This window comes from Phyllobates terribilis, unplaced genomic scaffold, assembly GCF_046119375.1.
Source record: "Phyllobates terribilis strain yellow unplaced genomic scaffold, ASM4611937v1 Scaffold_1__5_contigs__length_1240528914, whole genome shotgun sequence".
Classification (NCBI taxonomy): domain Eukaryota; kingdom Metazoa; phylum Chordata; class Amphibia; order Anura; family Dendrobatidae; genus Phyllobates; species Phyllobates terribilis.
Genome location: NW_027362761.1, coordinates 1,213,138,783 through 1,213,161,605, shown reverse-complemented (window position 1 = coordinate 1,213,161,605; position 22,823 = coordinate 1,213,138,783). Strand labels below are relative to the sequence as shown.

The window sequence follows — 22,823 nt, the reverse complement described above, 5'->3', positions numbered from 1 at the left end:
TGTGTCCCTATCCCTAACCAGGCTGAGGACTGTGAGCAGCCATCCCTTTATCCCCACTGGCCGAGGACTGAGAGCGGCCACCCTGTAAATAGTTGCGCTTCCTAAGGCGCCCCCTACCGGTTTTATAAGGAACTGTTTTTGCGACTGTTGCACTTTTACCTGGTCATAAATTGCACCGTGGCCAGAAGATCAAGAGTGTGTTTTATAAGAGAATGTTTTATATGCAAGAGTCTGATATTGAAAGTTAATGTGTTTTATATGTAAGCGCACTTTAAAATTTTTGTATGTTTTATATTGTTTTACTCTTTTACAGCCCGAGGACGTGCTGTGGTTTACCAGGGGGGAATGTAGCACCCTGAGGGCTCGGCTGCTACAGGGGTATTGCACCTCAAACCAGAGGTGTGGTATTCCACTCCCGGGTAAGGATGGAATGTGGGACTGAGCTCAGATAGCTGCATGCACTACACTCATCCCATTTCCGGGGGACAGAACTACGGTACTCCCACCAGTTAGATGTGCAGGTACGACAGCGTCTGTCCCTGGCTGGAGTGGGAGGGGGGGAGGAACATCCCAGTAGTGTAGGGGCAGATAGGGGAGGGGCTCTGGGCATAGAGGTAGGAGCCCATTGGGTGCTAGTCACCTGGGCTCACACATAGAGGGAGTATATATGGTGGGCACCATCTAGAGATAGGGTCAGTCTGTCAGGAGAGTTCTGAGGAGGAGTTCAGCCAGGAGGGCTGACAGGGAGCTGTGGCTCCGGCTGGGCCCAGCTCCAGGGCCAGGCCTGAAGCAGAGAGGAAGAGGAAGAAAGGCCCAGAGGCATAAGACCAAGAGGGAACCCTGAGATCCCACGAGTGAGCTAAAAAGGGTGAAGGGTTGGCAGAAGAGGGCACCGGATCCCAAACTGACGGAGGCAAAACATCCTTAATCAGGAACCGGAGGTCGTGGTCAAGTTTTGCCACGACCCTCACCACATTCACCAGGAAGGTACACCACGAGTAGGGTCAGGAAAGCCTTAAAAGGTTTTACCATATAGAGGCCCAAGGGAACCGGACAAAGGTGGATCCCTGGTGGGGATGGCCGGAGAGAGAGAGAGAGAAGGGAGCTCAGGACCACGTTCCGGAATTGCCTGGGGGTTGGCCGAGTCCCGTACCTGGTGGACGCAGCACGGCTCGGGTGGTCACTCCCGGCCGAAGTGACTGAAGCAACACCAGTGAGTAAAAACCCTGAAACTGCATCCCACGTCTCTGTGCCTCCTTACCGCACCATCACAACCCCCATCATCTACACCTGCTGCCCTGAGGCCATACCCTCCCGTTGGGGGTTATACCATCCCCGCTGCACCATCCTTCCACCGGCCTCAGCGGTCTGCTCTGCAGCGGCAGCTCCAAAGCTGCATTCAACGGGTGGCGTAGTCATCCAACATCTACTGCTGATAGACTCGCCACTTAGTTTGACTCCCTGGGCACGGACCGGGTCACCGCCACGAGACTACTACCCCCATCTGATCCGGCTCCGGGTAAGCCCCCGTGCGCGCGATGCCGCACGACACAGAAGGCCCAGGGGCGCGTCACATATATTACTGGAAGGGGCCCAGGATGGGAGACATATATTACTGGAAGGGGCCCAGGATGGAAGACATATGTTACTGGAAGGAGCCCAGGATGGAGGACATATATTACTGGAAGGGGCCAGAATGGAGGACATATATTACTGGAAGGGGCCCAGGATAGAGGACATATATTACTGGAAGGAGCCCAGGATGGGAGACATATATTACTGGAAGGGGCCCAGGATGGGGGACATATATTACTGGAAGGGGCCCAAGATGGAGGACATATATTACTGGAAGGGGCCAGGATGGAGGACATATATTACTGAAGGGGCCCAGGATTGGGGACATATATTACTGGAGGGGGCCCAGGAAGGGGGACATATATTACTGGAAGGGGCCAGGATGGAGGACATATATTACTGAAGGGGCCCAGGATGGAGGACATATATTACTGGAGGGGGCCCAGGAAGGGGGACATATATTACTAGAAGGGGCCCAGGATGTAGGACATATATTACTGGAAGGGGCCCAGGATGGAGGACATATATTACTGGAAGGGGCCCAGGATGGGGGACATATATTACTGGAAGGGGCCCAGGATGGGGGACATATATTACTGGAAGGGGCCAGAATAGGGGACATATATTACTGGAAGGGGCCCAGGATGGAGGACATATATTACTGGAAGGGGCCCAGGATGGGGGACATATATTACTGGAAGGGGCCCAGGATGGGGGACATATATTACTGGAAGGGGCCCAGGATGGAGGACATATATTACTGGAAGGGGCCCAGGATGGGGGACATATATTACTGGAAGGGGCCCAGGATGGGGGACATATATTACTGGAAGGGGCCCAGGATGGGGGACATATATTACTGGAAGGGGCCCAGGATGGAGGACATATATTACTGGAAGGGGCCCAGGATGGGGGACATATATTACTGGAAGAGGCCCAGGATGGAGGACATATATTACTGGAAGGGGCCAGGATGGGGGACATATATTACTGGAAGAGGCCCAGAATGGAGGACATATATTACTGGAAGGGGCCCAGGATGGGAGACATATATTACTGGAAGGAGCACAGGATGGAGGACATATATTACTGGAAGGAGCCCAGGATGAGGGACATATATTACTTGAAGGGGCCCAGGATGGAGGACATATATTACTGGAAGGGGCCCAGGATGGGGGACATATATTACTGGAAGGGGCCAGGATGGAGGACATATATTACTGGAAGGGGCCCAGAATGGAGGACATATATTACTGGAAGGGCCCAGGATGGAGGACATATATTACTGGAAGGAGCCCAGGATGGGAGACATATATTACTGGAAGGGGCCCAGGATGGGGGGCATATATTACTGGAAGGAGCCCAGGATGGAGGACATATATTACTGGAAGGGCCCCAGGATTTAGGACATATATATCTGGAAGGGCCCCAGGATGGATGACATATATTACTGGAGTGGACAAAGATGGGGGACATATATTACTGGAAGGGGCCCAGGATGGGAGACATATATTACTGGAAGGAGCCCAGGATGGAGGACATATATTACTGGAACGGGCCAGAATGGAGGACATATATTACTGGAAGGGGTCCAGGATGGAAGACATATATTACTGGAAGGGGCCCAGGATGGGGAACATATATTACTGGAAGGGGCCCAGGATGGGAGACATATATTACTGGAAGGGGCCCAGGATGGAAGACATATATTACTGGAAGGAGCCCAGGATGGAGGACATATATTACTGGAATGGGCCAGAATGGAGGACATATATTACTGGAAGGGTCCCAGGATAGAGGACATATATTACTGGAAGGAGCCCAGGATGGGAGACATATATTACTGGAAGGGGCCCAGGATGGGGGACATATATTACTGGAAGGAGCCCAGGATGGAGGACATATATTACTGGAAGGGGCCCAGGATGGGGGACATATATTACTGGTAGGGGCCCAGGAGGGTGGACATATATTACTGGAAGGGGCCCAGGATGGGGGACATATATTGCTGGAAGGAGCCGAGGATGGAGGACATATATTACTGGAGGGCGCCCAGGATGGAGGACATATATTACTTATAGGGGCCCAGGATGGAGGACATATATTACTGGAGGGCGCCCAGGATGGAGGACATATATTACTGGAGTGGACCAAGATGGGGGACATATATTACTGGAAGGGGCCCAGGATGGGGGACATATATTACTAGAAGGAGCCCAGGATGGAGGACATATATTACAGGAAGGGGCCAGAATGGAGGACATATATTACTGGAAGGGGCCCAGGATGGAAGACATATATTACTGGAAGGGGCCCAGGATGGAGGACATATAATACTGGAAGGAGCCCAGGATGGAGGACATATATTACTGGAGGGGTCCCAGGATGGGATACATATATTACTGGAGGGGGCCCAGGATGGGGGACATATATTACTGGAAGGGGCCCAGGATGGAGAACATATATTACTGGAAGGGGCCCAGGATGGGGGACATATATTACTGGAAGGGGCCCAGGATGGAGGACATATATTACTGGAAGGGGCCAGAATGGAGGACATATATTACTGGAAGGGGCCCAGGATGGAGGACATATATTACTGGAAGGGGCCCAGGATGGGGGACATATATTACTGGAAGGGGCCCAGGATGGGGGACATATATTACTGGAAGGGGCCAGGATGGGAGACATATATTATTGGAAGGGGCCAGGATGGGGGACATATATTACTGGAAGGGGCCCAGGATGGGAGACATATATTACTGGAAGTGGCCAGAATGGAGGACATATATTACTGGAAGGGGCCCAGGATGGAGGACATATATTACTGGAAGGGGCCCAGGATGGGGGACATTTATTACTGGAAGGGGTCAAGAATGGAGGACATATATTACTGGAAGGGGCCGAGGATGGGGGAAATATATTACTGGAAGGGGCCCAGGATGGGGGACATATATTATTGGAAGAGGCCCAGGATGGAGGACATATATTACTGGAAGGAGCCTAGGATGGAGGACATATATTACTGGAAGGGGCCCAGGATGGGAGACATATATTACTGGAAGGGGCCCAGGATGGGGGACATATATTACTGGAAGGGGCCAGAATGGGGGACATATATTACTGGAAGGGGCCAGGATGGGAGACATATATTACTGGAAGGAGCCCAGGATGGGAGACATATATTACTGGAAGGGGCCCAGGATGGGAGACATATATTACTGAAAGGGGCCCTGAATGGAGGACATATATTACTGGATGGAGCCCAGGATGGGGGACATATATTACTGGAAGGGGCCAGAATGGAGGACATATATTACTGGAAGGGGCCCAGGATGGAGGACATATATTACTGGAAGGGGCCCAGGATGGGGGACATATATTACTGGAAGAGGCCCAGGATGGGGGACATATATTACTGGAGGGGTCCCAGGATGGGATACATATATTACTGGAGGGGGCCCAGGATGGGGGACATATATTACTGGAAGGGGCCCAGGATGGAGGACATATATTACTGGAAGGGGCCCAGGATGGGGGACATATATTACTGGAAGGGGCCCAGGATGGAGGACATATATTACTGGAAGGGGCCAGAATGGAGGACATATATTACTGGAAGGGGCCCAGGATGGAGGACATATATTACTGGAAGGGGCCCAGGATGGGGGACATATATTACTGGAAGGGGCCCAGGATGGGGGACATATATTACTGGAAGGGGCCAGGATGGGAGACATATATTATTGGAAGGGGCCAGGATGGGGGACATATATTACTGGAAGGGGCCCAGGATGGGAGACATATATTACTGGAAGGGGCCAGAATGGAGGACATATATTACTGGAAGGGGCCCAGGATGGAGGACATATATTACTGGAAGGGGCCCAGGATGGGGGACATATATTACTGGAAGGGGCCCAGGATGGGGGACATATATTACTGGAAGGGGCCAGGATGGGAGACATATATTATTGGAAGGGGCCCAGGATGGGAGACATATATTACTGGAAGGATCCCAGAATGGAGGACATATATTACTGGAAGGGGCCCAGGATGGGGGACATATATTACTGGAAGGGGCCCAGGATGGGGGACATATATTACTGGAAGGGGCCAGGATGGAGGACATATATTACTGGAAGGGGCCCAGGATGGGGGACATATATTACTGGAAGGGGCCCAGAATGGGGGACATATATTACTGGAAGGGGCCAGGATGGAGGACATATATTACTGGAATGGGCCCAGGATGGAGGACATATATTACTGGAAGGGGCCCAGGATGGGGGACATATATTACTGGAAGGGGCCCAGAATGGGGGACATATATTACTGGAAGGGGCCCAGGATGGAGGACATATATTACTGGAATGGTCCCAGGATGGAGGACATATATTACTGGAAGGGGCCCAGGATGGGAGACATATATTACTGGAAGGGGCCAGAATGGAGGACATATATTACTGGAAGGGGCCCAGGATGGAGGACATATATTACTGGAAGGGGCCCAGGATGGGGGACATATATTACTGGAAGGGGCCCAGGATGGGGGACATATATTACTGGAAGGGGCCAGGATGGGAGACATATATTATTGGAAGGGGCCAGGATGGGGGACATATATTACTGGAAGAGGCCCAGGATGGGAGACATATATTACTGGAAGGGGCCAGAATGGAGGACATATATTACTGGAAGGGGCCCAGGATGGAGGACATATATTACTGGAAGGGGCCCAGGATGGGGGACATATATTACTGGAAGGGGCCCAGGATGGGGGACATATATTACTGGAAGGGGCCAGGATGGGAGACATATATTATTGGAAGGGGCCCAGGATGGGAGACATATATTACTGGAGTGGACCAAGATGGGGGACATATATTACTGGAAGGGGCCCAGGATGGGGGACATATATTACTAGAAGGAGCCCAGGATGGAGGACATATATTACAGGAAGGGGCCAGAATGGAGGACATATATTACTGGAAGGGGCCCAGGATGGAAGACATATATTACTGGAAGGGGCCCAGGATGGAGGACATATAATACTGGAAGGAGCCCAGGATGGAGGACATATATTACTGGAAGGGGCCAGAATGGAGGACATATATTACTGGAAGGGGTCCAGGATGGGAGACATATATTACTGGAAGGGGCCCAGGATGGGGGACATATATTACTGGAAGGGGCCCAGGATGGGAGACATATATTACTGGAAGGGGCCCAGGATGGGAGACATATATTACTGGAAGGGGCCCAGGATGGGAGACATATATTACTGGATGGAGCCCAGGATGGGGGACATATATTACTGGAAGGGGCCAGAATGGAGGACATATATTACTGGAAGGGGCCCAGGATGGAGGACATATATTACTGGAAGGGGCCCAGGATGGGAGACATATATTACTGGAAGAGGCCCAGGATGGGGGACATATATTACTGGAAGGGGCCCAGGATGGGAGACATATATTACTGGAAGGGGCCAGGATGGGGGACATATATTACTGGAAGAGGCCCAGAATGGAGGACATATATTACTGGAAGGGGCCCAGGATGGGAGACATATATTACTGGAAGGAGCCCAGGATGGAGGACATATATTACTGGAAGGAGCCCAGGATGAGGGACATATATTACTTGAAGGGGCCCAGGATGGAGGACATATATTACTGGAAGGGGCCCAGGATGGGGGACATATATTACTGGAAGGGGCCAGGATGGAGGACATATATTACTGGAAAGGGCCCAGAATGGAGGACATATATTACTGGAAGGGCCCAGGATGGGGGACATATATTACTGGAAGGGGCCAGGATGGAGGACATATATTACTGGAAGGGGCCCAAGATGGAGGACATATATAACTGGAAGGAGTCCAGGATGGGAGACATATATTACTGGAAGGGGCCCAGGATGGGGGGCATATATTACTGGAAGGAGCCCAGGATGGAGGACATATATTACTGGAAGGGCCCCAGGATGGAGGACATATATTACTGGAAGGGCCCCAGGATGGAGGACATATATTACTGGAGTGGACAAAGATGGGGAACATATATTACTGGAAGGGGCCCAGGATGGGAGACATATATTACTGGAAGGAGCCCAGGATGGGGGACATATTTTACTGGAAGGAGCCCAGGATGGAGGACATATATTATTGGAAGGGGCCAGAATGGAGGACATATATTACTGGAAGGGGCCCAGGATGGAAGACATATATTACTGGAAGGGGCCCAGGATGGAAGACATATATTACTGGAAGGAGCCCAGGATGGAGGACATATATTACTGGAAGGGGCCAGAATGGAGGACATATATTACTGGAAGGGGCCCAGGATAGAGGACATATATTACTGGAAGGAGCCCAGGATGGGAGACATAAATTACTGGAAGTGGCCCAGGATGGGGGACATATATTACTGGAAGGAGCCCAGGATGGAGGACATATATTACTGGAAGGGGCCCAGGATGGGGGACATATATTACTGGAAGGGGCTCAGGATGGGGGACATATATTACTGGAAGGGGCCCAGGATGGGTGACATATATTGCTGGAAGGAGCCGAGGATGGAGGACATATATTACTGGAGGGCGCCAGGATGGAGGACATATATTACTTGAAGGGCCCAGGATGGGGGACATATATTACTGGAGGGCGCCCAGGATGGAGGACATATATTACTGGAGTGGACCAAGATGGGGGACATATATTACTGGAAGGGGCCCAGGATGGGAGACATATATTACTAGAAGGAGCCCAGGATGGAGGACATATCTTACAGGAAGGGGCCAGACTGGAGGACATATATTACTGGAAGGGGCCCAGGATGGAAGACATATATTACTGGAAGGGGCCCAGGATGGAGGACATATATTACTGGAAGGAGCCCAGGATGGAGGACATATATTACTGGAAGGGGCCAGAATGGAGGACATATATTACTGGAAGGGGCCCAGGATGGGGGACATATATTACTGGAAGGGGCCCAGGATGGGGGACATATATTACTGGAAGGGGCCCAGGATGGGAGACATATATTACTGGAAGGGGCCCAGGATGGGAGACATATATTACTGGAAGAGGCCCAGGATGGGAGACATATATTACTGGAAGGGGCCCAGGATGGGGGACATATATTACTGGAAGGGGCCCAGAATGGGAGACATATATTACTGGATGGAGCCCAGGATGGGAGACATATATTACTGGAAGAGGCCCAGGATGGGAGACATATATTACTGGAAGGGGCCCAGGATGGGGGACATATATTACTGGAAGGGGCCCAGGATGGGAGACATATATTACTGGATGGAGCCCAGGATGGGGGACATATATTACTGGAAGGGGCCAGAATGGAGGACATATATTACTGGAAGGGGCCCAGGATGGAGGACATATATTACTGGAAGGGGCCCAGGATGGGAGACATATATTACTGGAAGAGGCCCAGGATGGGGGACATATATTACTGGAAGGGGCCCAGGATGGGAGACATATATTACTGGAAGGGGCCAGAATGGGGGACATATATTACTGGAAGGGGCCAGGATGGGAGACATATATTACTGGAAGGGGCCCAGGATGGGGGACATATATTACTGGAAGGGGCCCAGAATGGGAGACATATATTATTGGATGGAGCCCAGGATGGGGGACATATATTACTGGAAGGGGCCAGAATGGAGGACATATATTACTGGAAGGGGCCCAGGATAGAGGACATATATTACTGGAAGGGGCCCAGGATGGGAGACATATATTACTGGAAGGGGCCCAGGATGGGAGACATATATTACTGGAAGGGGCCCAGGATGGGAGACATATATTACTGGAAGCGGCCAGAATGGGGGACATATATTACTGGAAGGGGCCAGGATGGGGGACATATATTACTGGAAGGGGCCAGGATGGGAGACATATATTACTGGAAGGGGCCCAGGATGGGAGACATATATTACTGGAAGGAGCCCAGAATGGAGGACATATATTACTGGAAGGGGCCGAGGATGGGGGACATATATTACTGGAAGGAGCCCAGGATGGGAGACATATATTACTGGAAGGGGCCAGGATGGGAGACATATATTACTGGAAGGGGCCAGAATGGAGGACATATATTACTGGAAGTGGCCCAGGATGGAGGACATATATTACTGGAAGGGGCCCAGGATGGAGGACATATATTACTGGAAGGGGCCAGGATGGAGGACATATACTACTGGAAGGGGCCCAGGATGGAGGACATATATTACTGGAAGGAGCCCAGGATGGGAGACATATATTACTGGAAGGGGCCCAGGATGGGGGACATATATTACTGGAAGGGGCCCAGGATGGGAGACATATATTACTGGATGGAGCTCAGGATGGGGGACATATATTACTGGAAGGGGCCACAATGTAGGACATATATTACTGGAAGGGGCCCAGGATGGAGGACATATATTACTGGAAGAGGCCCAGAATGTAGGACATATATCACTGGAAGGGGCCCAGGATGGGGGACATTTATTACTGGAAGGGGTCAAGAATGGAGGACATATATTACTGGAAGGGGCCGAGGATGGGGGACATATATTATGGAAGGGGCCCAGGATGGGGACATATATTATTGGAAGAGGCCCAGGATGGAGGACATATATTACTGGAAGGAGCCTAGGATGGAGGACATATATTACTGGAAGGGGCCCAGGATGGGAGACATATATTACTGGAAGTGGCCCAGGATGGGGGACATATATTACTGGAAGGGGCCAGAATGGGGGACATATTTTACTGGAAGGGGCCAGGATGGGAGACATATATTACTGGAAGGGGCCCAGGATGGAGGACATATATTACTGGAAGGAGCCCAGGATGGGAGACATATATTACTGGAAGGGGCCCAGGATGGGAGACATATATTACTGAAAGGGGCCCTGAATGGAGGACATATATTACTGGATGGAGCCCAGGATGGGGGACATATATTACTGGAAGGGGCCAGAATGGAGGACATATATTACTGGAAGGGGCCCAGGATGGAGGACATATATTACTGGAAGGGGCCCAGGATGGGGGACATATATTACTGGAAGGGGCCCAGGATGGGGGACATATATTACTGGAGGGGTCCCAGGATGGGATACATATATTACTGGAGGGGGCCCAGGATGGGGGACATATATTACTGGAAGGGGCCCAGGATGGAGGACATATATTACTGGAAGGGGCCCAGGATGGGGGACATATATTACTGGAAGGGGCCCAGGATGGAGGACATATATTACTGGAAGGGGCCAGAATGGAGGACATATATTACTGGAAGGGGCCCAGGATGGAGGACATATATTACTGGAAGGGGCCCAGGATGGGGGACATATATTACTGGAAGGGGCCCAGGATGGGGGACATATATTACTGGAAGGGGCCAGGATGGGAGACATATATTATTGGAAGGGGCCAGGATGGGGGACATATATTACTGGAAGGGGCCCAGGATGGGAGACATATATTACTGGAAGTGGCCAGAATGGAGGACATATATTACTGGAAGGGGCCCAGGATGGAGGACATATATTACTGGAAGGGGCCCAGGATGGGGGACATTTATTACTGGAAGGGGTCAAGAATGGAGGACATATATTACTGGAAGGGGCCGAGGATGGGGGACATATATTACTGGAAGGGGCCCAGGATGGGGGACATATATTATTGGAAGAGGCCCAGGATGGAGGACATATATTACTGGAAGGAGCCTAGGATGGAGGACATATATTACTGGAAGGGGCCCAGGATGGGAGACATATATTACTGGAAGGGGCCCAGGATGGGGGACATATATTACTGGAAGGGGCCAGAATGGGGGACATATATTACTGGAAGGGGCCAGGATGGGAGACATATATTACTGGAAGGGGCCCAGGATGGAGGACATATATTACTGGAAGGAGCCCAGGATGGGAGACATATATTACTGGAAGGGGCCCAGGATGGGAGACATATATTACTGAAAGGGGCCCTGAATGGAGGACATATATTACTGGATGGAGCCCAGGATGGGGGACATATATTACTGGAAGGGGCCAGAATGGAGGACATATATTACTGGAAGGGGCCCAGGATGGAGGACATATATTACTGGAAGGGGCCCAGGATGGGGGACATATATTACTGGAAGGGGCCCAGGATGGAGGACATATATTACTGGAGGTGTCCCAGGATGGGATACATATATTACTGGAGGGGGCCCAGGATGGGGGACATATATTACTGGAAGGGGCCCAGGATGGAGGACATATATTACTGGAAGGGGCCCAGGATGGGGGACATATATTACTGGAAGGGGCCCAGGATGGAGGACATATATTACTGGAAGGGGCCAGAATGGAGGACATATATTACTGGAAGGGGCCCAGGATGGAGGACATATATTACTGGAAGGGGCCCAGGATGGGGGACATATATTACTGGAAGGGGCCCAGGATGGGGGACATATATTACTGGAAGGGGCCAGGATGTGAGACATATATTATTGGAAGGGGCCAGGATGGGGGACATATATTACTGGAAGGGGCCCAGGATGGGAGACATATATTACTGGAAGGGGCCAGAATGGAGGACATATATTACTGGAAGGGGCCCAGGATGGAGGACATATATTACTGGAAGGGGCCCAGGATGGGGGACATATATTACTGGAAGGGGCCCAGGATGGGGGACATATATTACTGGAAGGGGCCAGGATGGGAGACATATATTATTGGAAGGGGCCCAGGATGGGAGACATATATTACTGGAAGGATCCCAGAATGGAGGACATATATTACTGGAAGGGGCCCAGGATGGGGGACATATATTACTGGAAGGGGCCCAGGATGGGGGACATATATTACTGGAAGGGGCCAGGATGGGGGACATATATTACTGGAAGGGGCCCAGAATGGGGGACATATATTACTGGAAGGGGCCAGGATGGAGGACATATATTACTGGAATGGGCCCAGGATGGAGGACATATATTACTGGAAGGGGCCCAGGATGGGGGACATATATTACTGGAAGGGGCCCAGAATGGGGGACATATATTACTGGAAGGGGCCCAGGATGGAGGACATATATTACTGGAATGGGCCCAGGATGGAGGACATATATTACTGGAAGGGGCCCAGGATGGGAGACATATATTACTGGAAGGGGCCAGAATGGAGGACATATATTACTGGAAGGGGCCCAGGATGGAGGACATATATTACTGGAAGGGGCCCAGGATGGGGGACATATATTACTGGAAGGGGCCCAGGATGGGGGACATATATTACTGGAAGGGGCCAGGATGGGAGACATATATTATTGGAAGGGGCCAGGATGGGGGACATATATTACTGGAAGGGGCCCAGGATGGGAGACATATATTACTGGAAGGGGCCAGAATGGAGGACATATATTACTGGAAGGGGCCCAGGATGGAGGACATATATTACTGGAAGGGGCCCAGGATGGGGGACATATATTACTGGAAGGGGCCCAGGATGGGGGACATATATTACTGGAAGGGGCCAGGATGGGAGACATATATTATTGGAAGGGGCCCAGGATGGGAGACATATATTACTGGAAGGATCCCAGAATGGAGGACATATATTACTGGAAGGGGCCCAGGATGGGGGACATATATTACTGGAAGGGGCCCAGGATGGGGGACATATATTACTGGAAGGGGCCAGGATGGAGGACATATATTACTGGAAGGGGCCCAGGATGGGGGACATATATTACTGGAAGGGGCCCAGAATGGGGGACATATATTACTGGAAGGGGCCAGGATGGAGGACATATATTACTGGAACGGGCCCAGGATGGAGGACATATATTACTGGAATGGGCCCAGGATGGAGGACATATATTACTGGAAGGCGCCCAGGATGGAGGACATATATTACTGGAAGGGGCCAGGATGGAGGACATATATTACTGGAAGGGGCCAGGATGGAGGACATATATTACTGGAGGGGGCCCAGGAAGGGGGACATATATTACTAGAAGGGGCCCAGGATGGAGGACATATATTACTAGAAGGGGCCCAGGATGGGAGACATATATTACTGGAAGGGGCCCAGGATGGGGGACATATATTACTGGAAGGGGCCCAGAATGGGGGACATATATTACTGGAAGGGGCCAGGATGGAGGACATATATTACTGGAAGGGGCCCAGGATGGAGGACATATATTACTGGAATGGGCCCAGGATGGAGGACATATATTACTGGAAGGCGCCCAGGATGGAGGACATATATTACTGGAAGGGGCCCAGGATGGAGGACATATACTACTGGAAGGGGACCAGGATGGAGGACATATATTACTGGAAGGAGCCCAGGATGGGAGACATATATTACTGGAAGGGGACCAGGATGGAGGACATATATTACTGGAAGGCACCCAGGATGGAGGACATATATTACTGGAAGGGACCAGGATGGAGGACATATATTACTGGAAGGAGCCCAGGATGGGAGACATATATTACTGGAAGGGGACCAGGATGGAGGACATATATTACTGGAAGGGGCCCAGGATGGAGGACATATATTACTGGAAGGGGCCCAGGAGGGAGGACATATATTACTGGAAGGGGCCCAGGATGGAGGACATATATTACTGGAAGGGGCCAGGATGGAGGACATATATTACTGGAAGGGGCCCAGGAGGGAGGACATATATTACTGGAAGGGGCCCAGGATGGAGGACATATATTACTGGAAGGGGCCAGGATGGGGGACATATATTACTGGAGGGGGCCCAGGATGGAGGAACATATATTACCTGAGGGGGCCAGGATGGAGGACATATATTACTGGAAGGGGCCCAGGATGGGGGACATATATTACTGGAAGGTGCCCAGGATGGGGGACATATATTACTGGAAGGAGCCCAGGATGGGGGACATATATTACTGGAAGGGGCCCAGGATGGGAGACATATATTACTGGAGGGGGCCCAGGATGGGGGACATATATTACTGGAAGGGGCCCAGGATGGAGGACATATATTACTGGAAGGGGCTCAGGATGGGGGACATATATTACTGGAAGGGGCCAGGATGGGGGACATATATTACTGGAAGGTGCCCAGGATGGAGGACATATATTACTGGAAGGGGCCAGGATGGGGGACATATATTACTGGAAGGGGCCCAGGATGGGGGACATATATTACTGGAAGGTGCCCAGGATGGAGGACATATATTACTGGAAGGGGCCCAGGATGGGGGACATATATTACTGGAAGGTGCCCAGGATGGGGGACATTATACCACGAAGGGGACCTGGATGGGTTTGTCAAAAGGTTCGGACAGTGCAGGAAAGCAGTCAATAGTAGCAATTTGAACATAAACTATCTGAATACTCGGTTGACAAGTTGCCGCCTGAGGACGCTAATAAGATCTTGGATCACGATGTTATGCGCATAATAACAAGTAATCAATATCAGATCAGTGAGAGTCGACACCCCCTCGTGTCAGCAAGTCCTGCGGCTGGTGAAAGTACCAGCACACCACCATGTGGAGCCTAGTGGCCAATATACGGTACTGCAGCTCGGCTGGTAACAGTTGATTTGTGGGGAAGAGGAGTCAGACCCCCGCCGATCTCCTAAATATACGTCATCAGTATTGTTCTGTAAGGACGGGCTCGGTTGTTGGAGCCTCTTTATCTACCTCTATATACTGTACATTCTCATAGAGATCACTGCAGGTAAGTAACATGGAGTATTAATCATGGGGAAGGAATCCAGATGTAGTGGCTATTACATTGCCTTTCTTTCGGCATCTAAATGGCATTACCACAGATATCCTGCAGGGGGCGACTGCAGCCCAAGAAGCTGCAGGAATCTGCGGACGTTCCAGGAAGCCTATCACCTAGTTGTAAGAACTTCAGACATGAGTTTTATCACACAGGCGCTCACTCCTGTCTGGGGCACATTCAAGGCTCCACGACTCAGGCTAGTGTCACATGTAGTGTGAGCTGTGTCTTAAACATAGGCCACGGCCCCACTATCAGTATTCGGTCAGTAATTTTTTCTCAGGAGTGGGAGACAAAATCAGGTGAGAAACAATCAGAGAAAAGGTATAATAGAAACAAGTCACCAATTCTGCATTCATCACCCACTCCTGAGAAAAAATACTGACCGAATACTGATAGTGGGGCCGTGGCCAAATACTGATAGTGGGGCCGTAACCATAGAGAGCAAAACAGATGAGTCCAATATAGAAGAGGGAAAGGCAAGAAAGATCAGATCAGTAGCAGGATACTCATCCCCACCGTGAGAAAGTTGATGGGATGGCTTGAGTCAGAGTGATTAAACCCATAGAAACCCTTTAAACAGGACCTGTCACGTGCCATAATGATTTTTACCCGGTGTAAACGCCGCTGTGCTCCTGAATCCGGTGATGTTTTTCTTTTGTTCCTGCACCTTTCCGTTCCTGAGATACGGCCCTTTCTTCACCATATATGATGAATATAGTCTATTTTAGTCAACTGGGCGTCGTCTTTAGCACCACGCCCAGTTGGCTAAAAAAAGTCTAGATTTACCTACAGGGAAGAGGGGGCCATATCTCAGGAACGGAAAGGCGCAGAAACTAAAGAAAAACTTTGTCGAATTCAGGAGCACAGCGGCGTTTACACCAGGTATAAAAATGACCTATTTATGGAAACTGACAGACCCCATCTAAGCTCTGGTTTCCTAGCATGAGAAATATCCCAGCACACAAACACAAGGCCCTTCCACGCAGACCGGTTGGAATCAGCATTCATAGGAACGATCGTTCCCCATCTCTACCTCGACGAGCAAAACTCCATTACTGTGTGAATTACAAATTTTACAAAACAAGTAGACGAATGGTTATCTGTGATGTTATCTGAGCACTGTATAGCGGGTCATACAGCCACCATTGTATGGTGATAGGACTGGGCCACCATAAGGCACAGATATATCGGCACAATATTACGTGGTCGCCTTATAGACAAGCCAATGGTCCAGTAGAAGACAGCCTCCATGTGACGTTGATCTTTGAGGCACTCACGTACCATTAAAGGGGCTGACAGAGTGATGATGACCCATGTGTAGGCCAGGTCATCAATGTGAGATTGGTAGTGTTGGCTCACCAGGTGAGGTGGATCCTTTAAGCCTCAGGTCCGGTGGGACACATGGACCCCGGGCGTGGACGAAGCAAGAGGGGAGGCACATGGGCAGCGAGGACTTGGCACACTCAGGAATCCTTAAAAGCAGCAGGACGGATGAAGTGGAAGCCAGCAGGGTGTAAGCAAGTAAAGCACAGTATACACAGAAGGTGGCTCACACCAGCCATAAATGTCTAGAGTCTCAATCCCAAGACACAGGTGTGTGTCTAAATGGACCTTAAATACGTCTAGAGAGATGATGCCATTGATCCACTCCAGGCAACTTTCAAAACCCGACGTGGAGCACAACAGAGGGCAGCGGACCCAGGGGAAAGAAGAGGAGCCGGGACACCAAGGAGAAGTGTATAACAGGTAGTGGTCTGACCCCCGTTGGAAAGCTGAAGCACTCAACAGTGGTCAGAACTAGGTGATGAAAATCGCATATTTCCCTTCGCTGCCATTATTAGCTGTTCCCAAGTATAGGCCATCAATATCAGTCCTTGACAGTACCTTTAATGGGCCCAATTCATCAATACTGTGGCATCTTGGTATCTGCTGCTGACACCATCACTTCTTACCAGGATTTATGGAGATAACAGTTTCTGAGAAAGTTGTATCATGCGGCTTCTGCCTCATATTTCTAAAATTTCTGACTGTAATTCTGAATGATACCGTCATTATGTGTGTAATTAGCGGAATAATAGCGCTATCTCTGCTCTGTGGCTGACAAAACCCACCCATTGTATTATAGCGGTGAAATATTATCATCACATTCATCCTCAGCTGTTACTTACAGTAGTTGTTCCGGCACCTGGGACAGCAAATATTGGTGCCATCACCCACTTGGATACCTGTTTTACAAGCTTAGACCTAAAAGACTTCATTTATCAAAATTATTAATAATAAAATCTGAACACAAAAAAGAGATTGATAATGTCAGCTGCCAGAGGGGGGAGGAGATTGATTTCATCTGGAGCTACCTACAGCAGATAAACAGCAGTACCATGATGAAAAGAGTGGAAGTGTAGCAACTTACTCTAAACCAGCGACTATATTGTCAATTGCCAGAAGTGGAAGGAAACAGATTACATCCAAAGATGTCCCCAGGAGCATGTATTAGCAGCACCAAAATGGAAGCAAAAATGTTTTATGCAAAAAAATTGCTGGAAATTTCTTCATTGTCAGTTGCCAGAAGTGTAAGGAGACTGATTCCAACCAAAGTCATAGCATACTCATGAAAAAAACAGTGTATTGTCTGCTTCCAGGGTTGTAAGTAGACTAATTTCATCCAGAGCGGCCGCAGTACCATAATAAAGGCAGCAGCACCAAGAAGCACACATGAAAGCAAAACTTACCACAAAGGTATATTTTATACCAGAAATGTCGCTGCAAATTCCTTTAAACATCTACAATTGTTAATAGATAACTGCCAGAGGTGGAAGGAGACTAATTACATCCAAAGACGTCCCCAGCAAAATGCATTAGCAGCACCAAGGAACATATGAAAGCAAAACTGATTAAAACATATGCATATTGTATGCAAGAAATGTTGCAAATTACTTTATAAGGAACACTGCAATGACAGCTGCCAGTTGTGGAAGTAGACTGATTCCATTCAGAACTGTCCCTAGTAGCAAAGATTAGCAGCTGCACAAAGAAACAGAAAAAAGAAAAGAATATATTTTATGCAAGAAATGCTGCAAATTATTATCAAATTAAAACCACTGTATTATCAGCTGCCAGAGGTGGAAGAAGACTGATTCCATCCAAAACCATCCCAAGCAGCACACATGGAAGCATTAGAAAATAAGATGAAAAAGGTTTATTTTATGCAAGATATTCTGAAAATTACTATAAATCAGCTACCGGAGGTGGAAGGAGACTGATTATGTACAAATAATAGAAAAAGTGTTGATTCAGCTCACTGCTCCTGTGTTAGAGATAAGTAACCCAGGAGACTTTCAGGGTAAGCTGCCTGTGGTCGGGGTGTGGTGCACAGAGTATCTACTGGTCTGGCTTCCAGGTCAAATACCTCTCAATGGTCCAAAAGGGGATGTTCTCCAGCGCCAAAGAAAAGTAGTTAAAAGTTAGTCTTTAATCAAACAGGATAAAATAATTGATGCCCTGCGGATAGGGCATCAATGTGACAGTAGTGGACAACCCCTTTACAGCATAAATATTGGTGATTTCGGACAACACATTTTCACTTTGTAGTTCCCGCATAGTCAGGCTGATTTCACCAGACATCCAGTCTTTTATGGGACTCTCTCTAGAGTATGATGCAATGGTGGAGCGGGTGCACTGGCGCCAAGCTTGTATTTCCAATGATACAGTTCCATTTACTAGCACTGCAGTCACACTGACCGCACTGTGCACCGAGCCATGAAGCAAATCAGGAATATGGGAAGGGATAATGTATGGAGAAGTGGCAGTGCAAGAGTTAACAGCACCTTTAAATCAGCAGCCTGCACCCCTGTTCTCCAACACAAGGGAATACAACTCTGGGAAGCTTCTCAGGACAGTTTCATATCTGACTCACTGTTCTCCAAGAGGTTCTGCAGCAGCTCACAATATACAGCCCAGCTGCTGCAGAACCTCACAAAGCTTTACCTTTCCTCACTGCATGGCAGATGGCACTGCTGTCCACACCTGAGCTGCTGCAGATCTTCTTCTAGAAATGGCTTTAGTTGAATCGTTGACAGGTCCTGCAGTAGCTGAGATGTGTATTTCTGTATTTCTAGATTTTATGGCTTCCAGGATGGAATAACCCACACTGGTCTACATCAGTTTTGATGACTACAGGACCCTGATCTTTGTAAGGGATAAGGTGCTGCTGAATCCAACTATCCCATCAGTTTATTCCAGGCAGTTCCTGTTTTTTTGCACAGAATGCTGATCAGAGAGGAACATTATGGGATATTTCCATCTGGACGATCAGTCTGTGCGCTGCATCAGTGTCAGTGGGGTGTGAGTATATGGAGAGGAATGGGGGCTCCTTACTGACAGCTCACACACGATAAGGGTGCTTGCACACAGTCAGTAAACGCTGCGGATTGGATGCAGCGAAGTTGTGCTGCGTGCAATCTGCAGCGGCCAGATGTTACAGCTCAGCTGCTGCAGAACCTCTTCTAGTATTTGAAGGAGAAGCTAAGCATACGATTTCTTGTACTCACTGCCTGAGCTACAGCAGAACCTTGTAATACAAAGCCCAGCTGCTGCAGAACCTCTTCAGGTATTGGATCAGTTAGCCAGTCATGTATGTTTATAGAAAGGTTCCTTTTGCTTATTGCTTTAGCTGCTGCAGAACATCATCATCCAAAGCTCAGATGACGCAGAACCTCTTTTTAAAGAGATTCTCTGTCAGTGGATTAACATGTTGGTTCCCGGTCTCTTCCCAAAGAGGATTAGAATGGCTATCCCTCCTAATAGATGGCACAGCTGCTGCAGAACCTCTTTAAACCATATGCTTTGCTTCATCTTCCTATGAGACATGGTGACTGCTCTGTATGAGCCATGTGTCACATCCCCTGCCCCTCTCCAGTCTGGGGGGCCCTGCCCTCATTGCCGGCACGGTAGGGGTTACTTGCATGCAGCTGCCCGGGGGCTCCTTCCTCCCTGCAGACACAAGCAGGGACAGGAGAACATTCCTATGCACTGCCAGGGGGCGGGGCCGGAGCCGCTGACCACGCCCCTGACTTGGGGCAACGTTCCGTCCCGGAGGAGGCAGCTGTCACTCAGAGATGCTGCGCTGTGTGCTGCAGAGAGCCGGCAACCTGCCCTCCGGGGCCAGAGGGGGGCGCTGCGACCCGGTGACCAGCCTGAGCTTCCGAGGTGAGGACCCCGCGGGGCCGGGACGGAGGGGCCGAGGGTCGAACTGTTACTGACGGGGCGACGCGTCCTGACATTATATCATCTGCTGGGGGATCACAGCCCGACCCCAGGACTGAGGGACTGCAGGGGTTAATAATCCCCATCTGTGCTCGGTCCCTGCTCCGCACTGACCGGAGGACTCGGTGCTGCTCCATCAGAGCCGGGTGTACACAGCTCTGCTACATCATCACAGCCTGGTGTACACAGCTCTGCTACATCATCACAGCCGGGTGCACACAGCTCTGCTACATCATCACAGCCTGGTGTACACAGCTCTGCTACATCATCACAGCCTGGTGTACACAGCTCTGCTACATCATCACAGCCTGGTGTACACAGCTCTGCTACATCATCACAGCCGGGTGCACACAGCTCTGCTACATCATCACAGCCTGGTGTACACAGCTCTGCTACATCATCACAGCCTGGTGTACACAGCTCTGCTACATCATCACAGCCTGGTGTACACAGCTCTGCTACATCATCACAGCCTGGTGTACACAGCTCTGCTACATCATCACAGCCTGGTGTACACAGCTCTGCTACATCATCACAGCCGGGTGCACACAGCTCTGCTACATCATCACAGCCTGGTGTACACAGCTCTGCTACATCATCACAGCCGGGTGTACACAGCTCTGCTACATCTGACAGATCACACCCTGGTGTACACAGCTCTGCTACATCTGACAGATCACAGCCTGGTGTACACAGCTCTGCTACATCTGACAGATCACAGCCTGGTGTGCACAGCTCTGCTGCATCTGACAGATCACAACCTGGTGTACACAGCTCTGCTACATCTGACAGATCACAGCCTGGTGTACACAGCTCTGCTACATCATCACAGCCGGGTGCACACAGCTCTGCTACATCATCACAGCCTGGTGTACACAGCTCTGCTACATCATCACAGCCGGGTGTACACAGCTCTGCTACATCTGACAGATCACAGCCTGGTGTACACAGCTCTGCTACATCATCACAGCCGGGTGCACACAGCTCTGCTACATCATCACAGCCTGGTGTACACAGCTCTGCTACATCATCACAGCCGGGTGCACACAGCTCTGCTACATCATCACAGCCTGGTGTACACAGCTCTGCTACATCATCACAGCCGGGTGTACACAGCTCTGCTACATCTGACAGATCACACCCTGGTGTACACAGCTCTGCTACATCTGACAGATCACAGCCTGGTGTACACAGCTCTGCTACATCATCACAGCCGGGTGCACACAGCTCTGCTACATCATCACAGCCTGGTGTACACAGCTCTGCTACATCATCACAGCCGGGTGCACACAGCTCTGCTACATCATCACAGCCTGGTGTACACAGCTCTGCTACATCATCACAGCCGGGTGTACACAGCTCTGCTACATCTGACAGATCACACCCTGGTGTACACAGCTCTGCTACATCTGACAGATCACAGCCTGGTGTACACAGCTCTGCTACATCTGACAGATCACAGCCTGGTGTGCACAGCTCTGCTGCATCTGACAGATCACAACCTGGTGTACACAGCTCTGCTACATCTGACAGATCACAGCCTGGTGTACTCAGCTCTGCTACATCTGACAGATCACAGCCTGGTGTGCACAGCTCTGCTGCATCTGACAGATCACAACCTGGTGTACACAGCTCTGCTACATCTGACAGATCACAGCCTGGTGTACTCAGCTCTGCTACATCTGACAGATCACAGCCTGGTGTACACAGCTCTGCTACATCTGACAGATCACAGCCTGGTGTACACAGCTCTGCTGCATCTGACAGATCACAGCCTGGTGTGCACAGCTCTGCTACATCTGACAGATCACAGCCTGGTGTACACAGCTCTGCTACATCTGACAGATCACAGCCTGGTGTACACAGCTCTGCTACATCTGACAGATCACAGCCTGGTGTACCCAGCTCTGCTACATCTGACAGATCACAGCCTGGTGTGCACAGCTCTGCTACATCTGACAGATCACAGCCTGGTGTACCCAGCTCTGCTACATCTGACAGATCACAGCCTGGTGTACACAGCTCTGCTACATCTAACAGATCACACCCTGGTGTACACAGCTCTGCTACATCATCACAGCCGGGTATACACAGCTCTGCTACATCTGACAGATCACAGCCTGGTGTACACAGCTCTGCTATATCTGACAGATCACAGCCTGGTGTACACAGCTCTGCTGCATCTGACA

At 50.1% G+C, this 22,823-nt stretch overlaps 1 protein-coding gene across 8 annotated transcripts in view; it reads left to right on the top strand.

The window, feature by feature from the left end:
* Positions 1–22,823, top strand: part of DYSF (dysferlin) — a 680,318-nt gene that overhangs the window by 62,301 nt on the left and 595,194 nt on the right. For 5 of the 8 annotated variants that reach the window (XM_073649547.1, XM_073649529.1, XM_073649556.1 and 2 more), the window contains exon 1: positions 20,427–20,577. The exons of the other annotated variants lie outside the window; for them this stretch is intronic. In XM_073649547.1, the coding sequence (XP_073505648.1) occupies positions 20,487–20,577 (91 nt within the window). In that variant the 5' untranslated portion in view covers positions 20,427–20,486. Of the gene's footprint in view, positions 1–20,426; positions 20,578–22,823 lie in introns of those variants that run through there. 8 annotated transcript variants of the gene reach the window in all.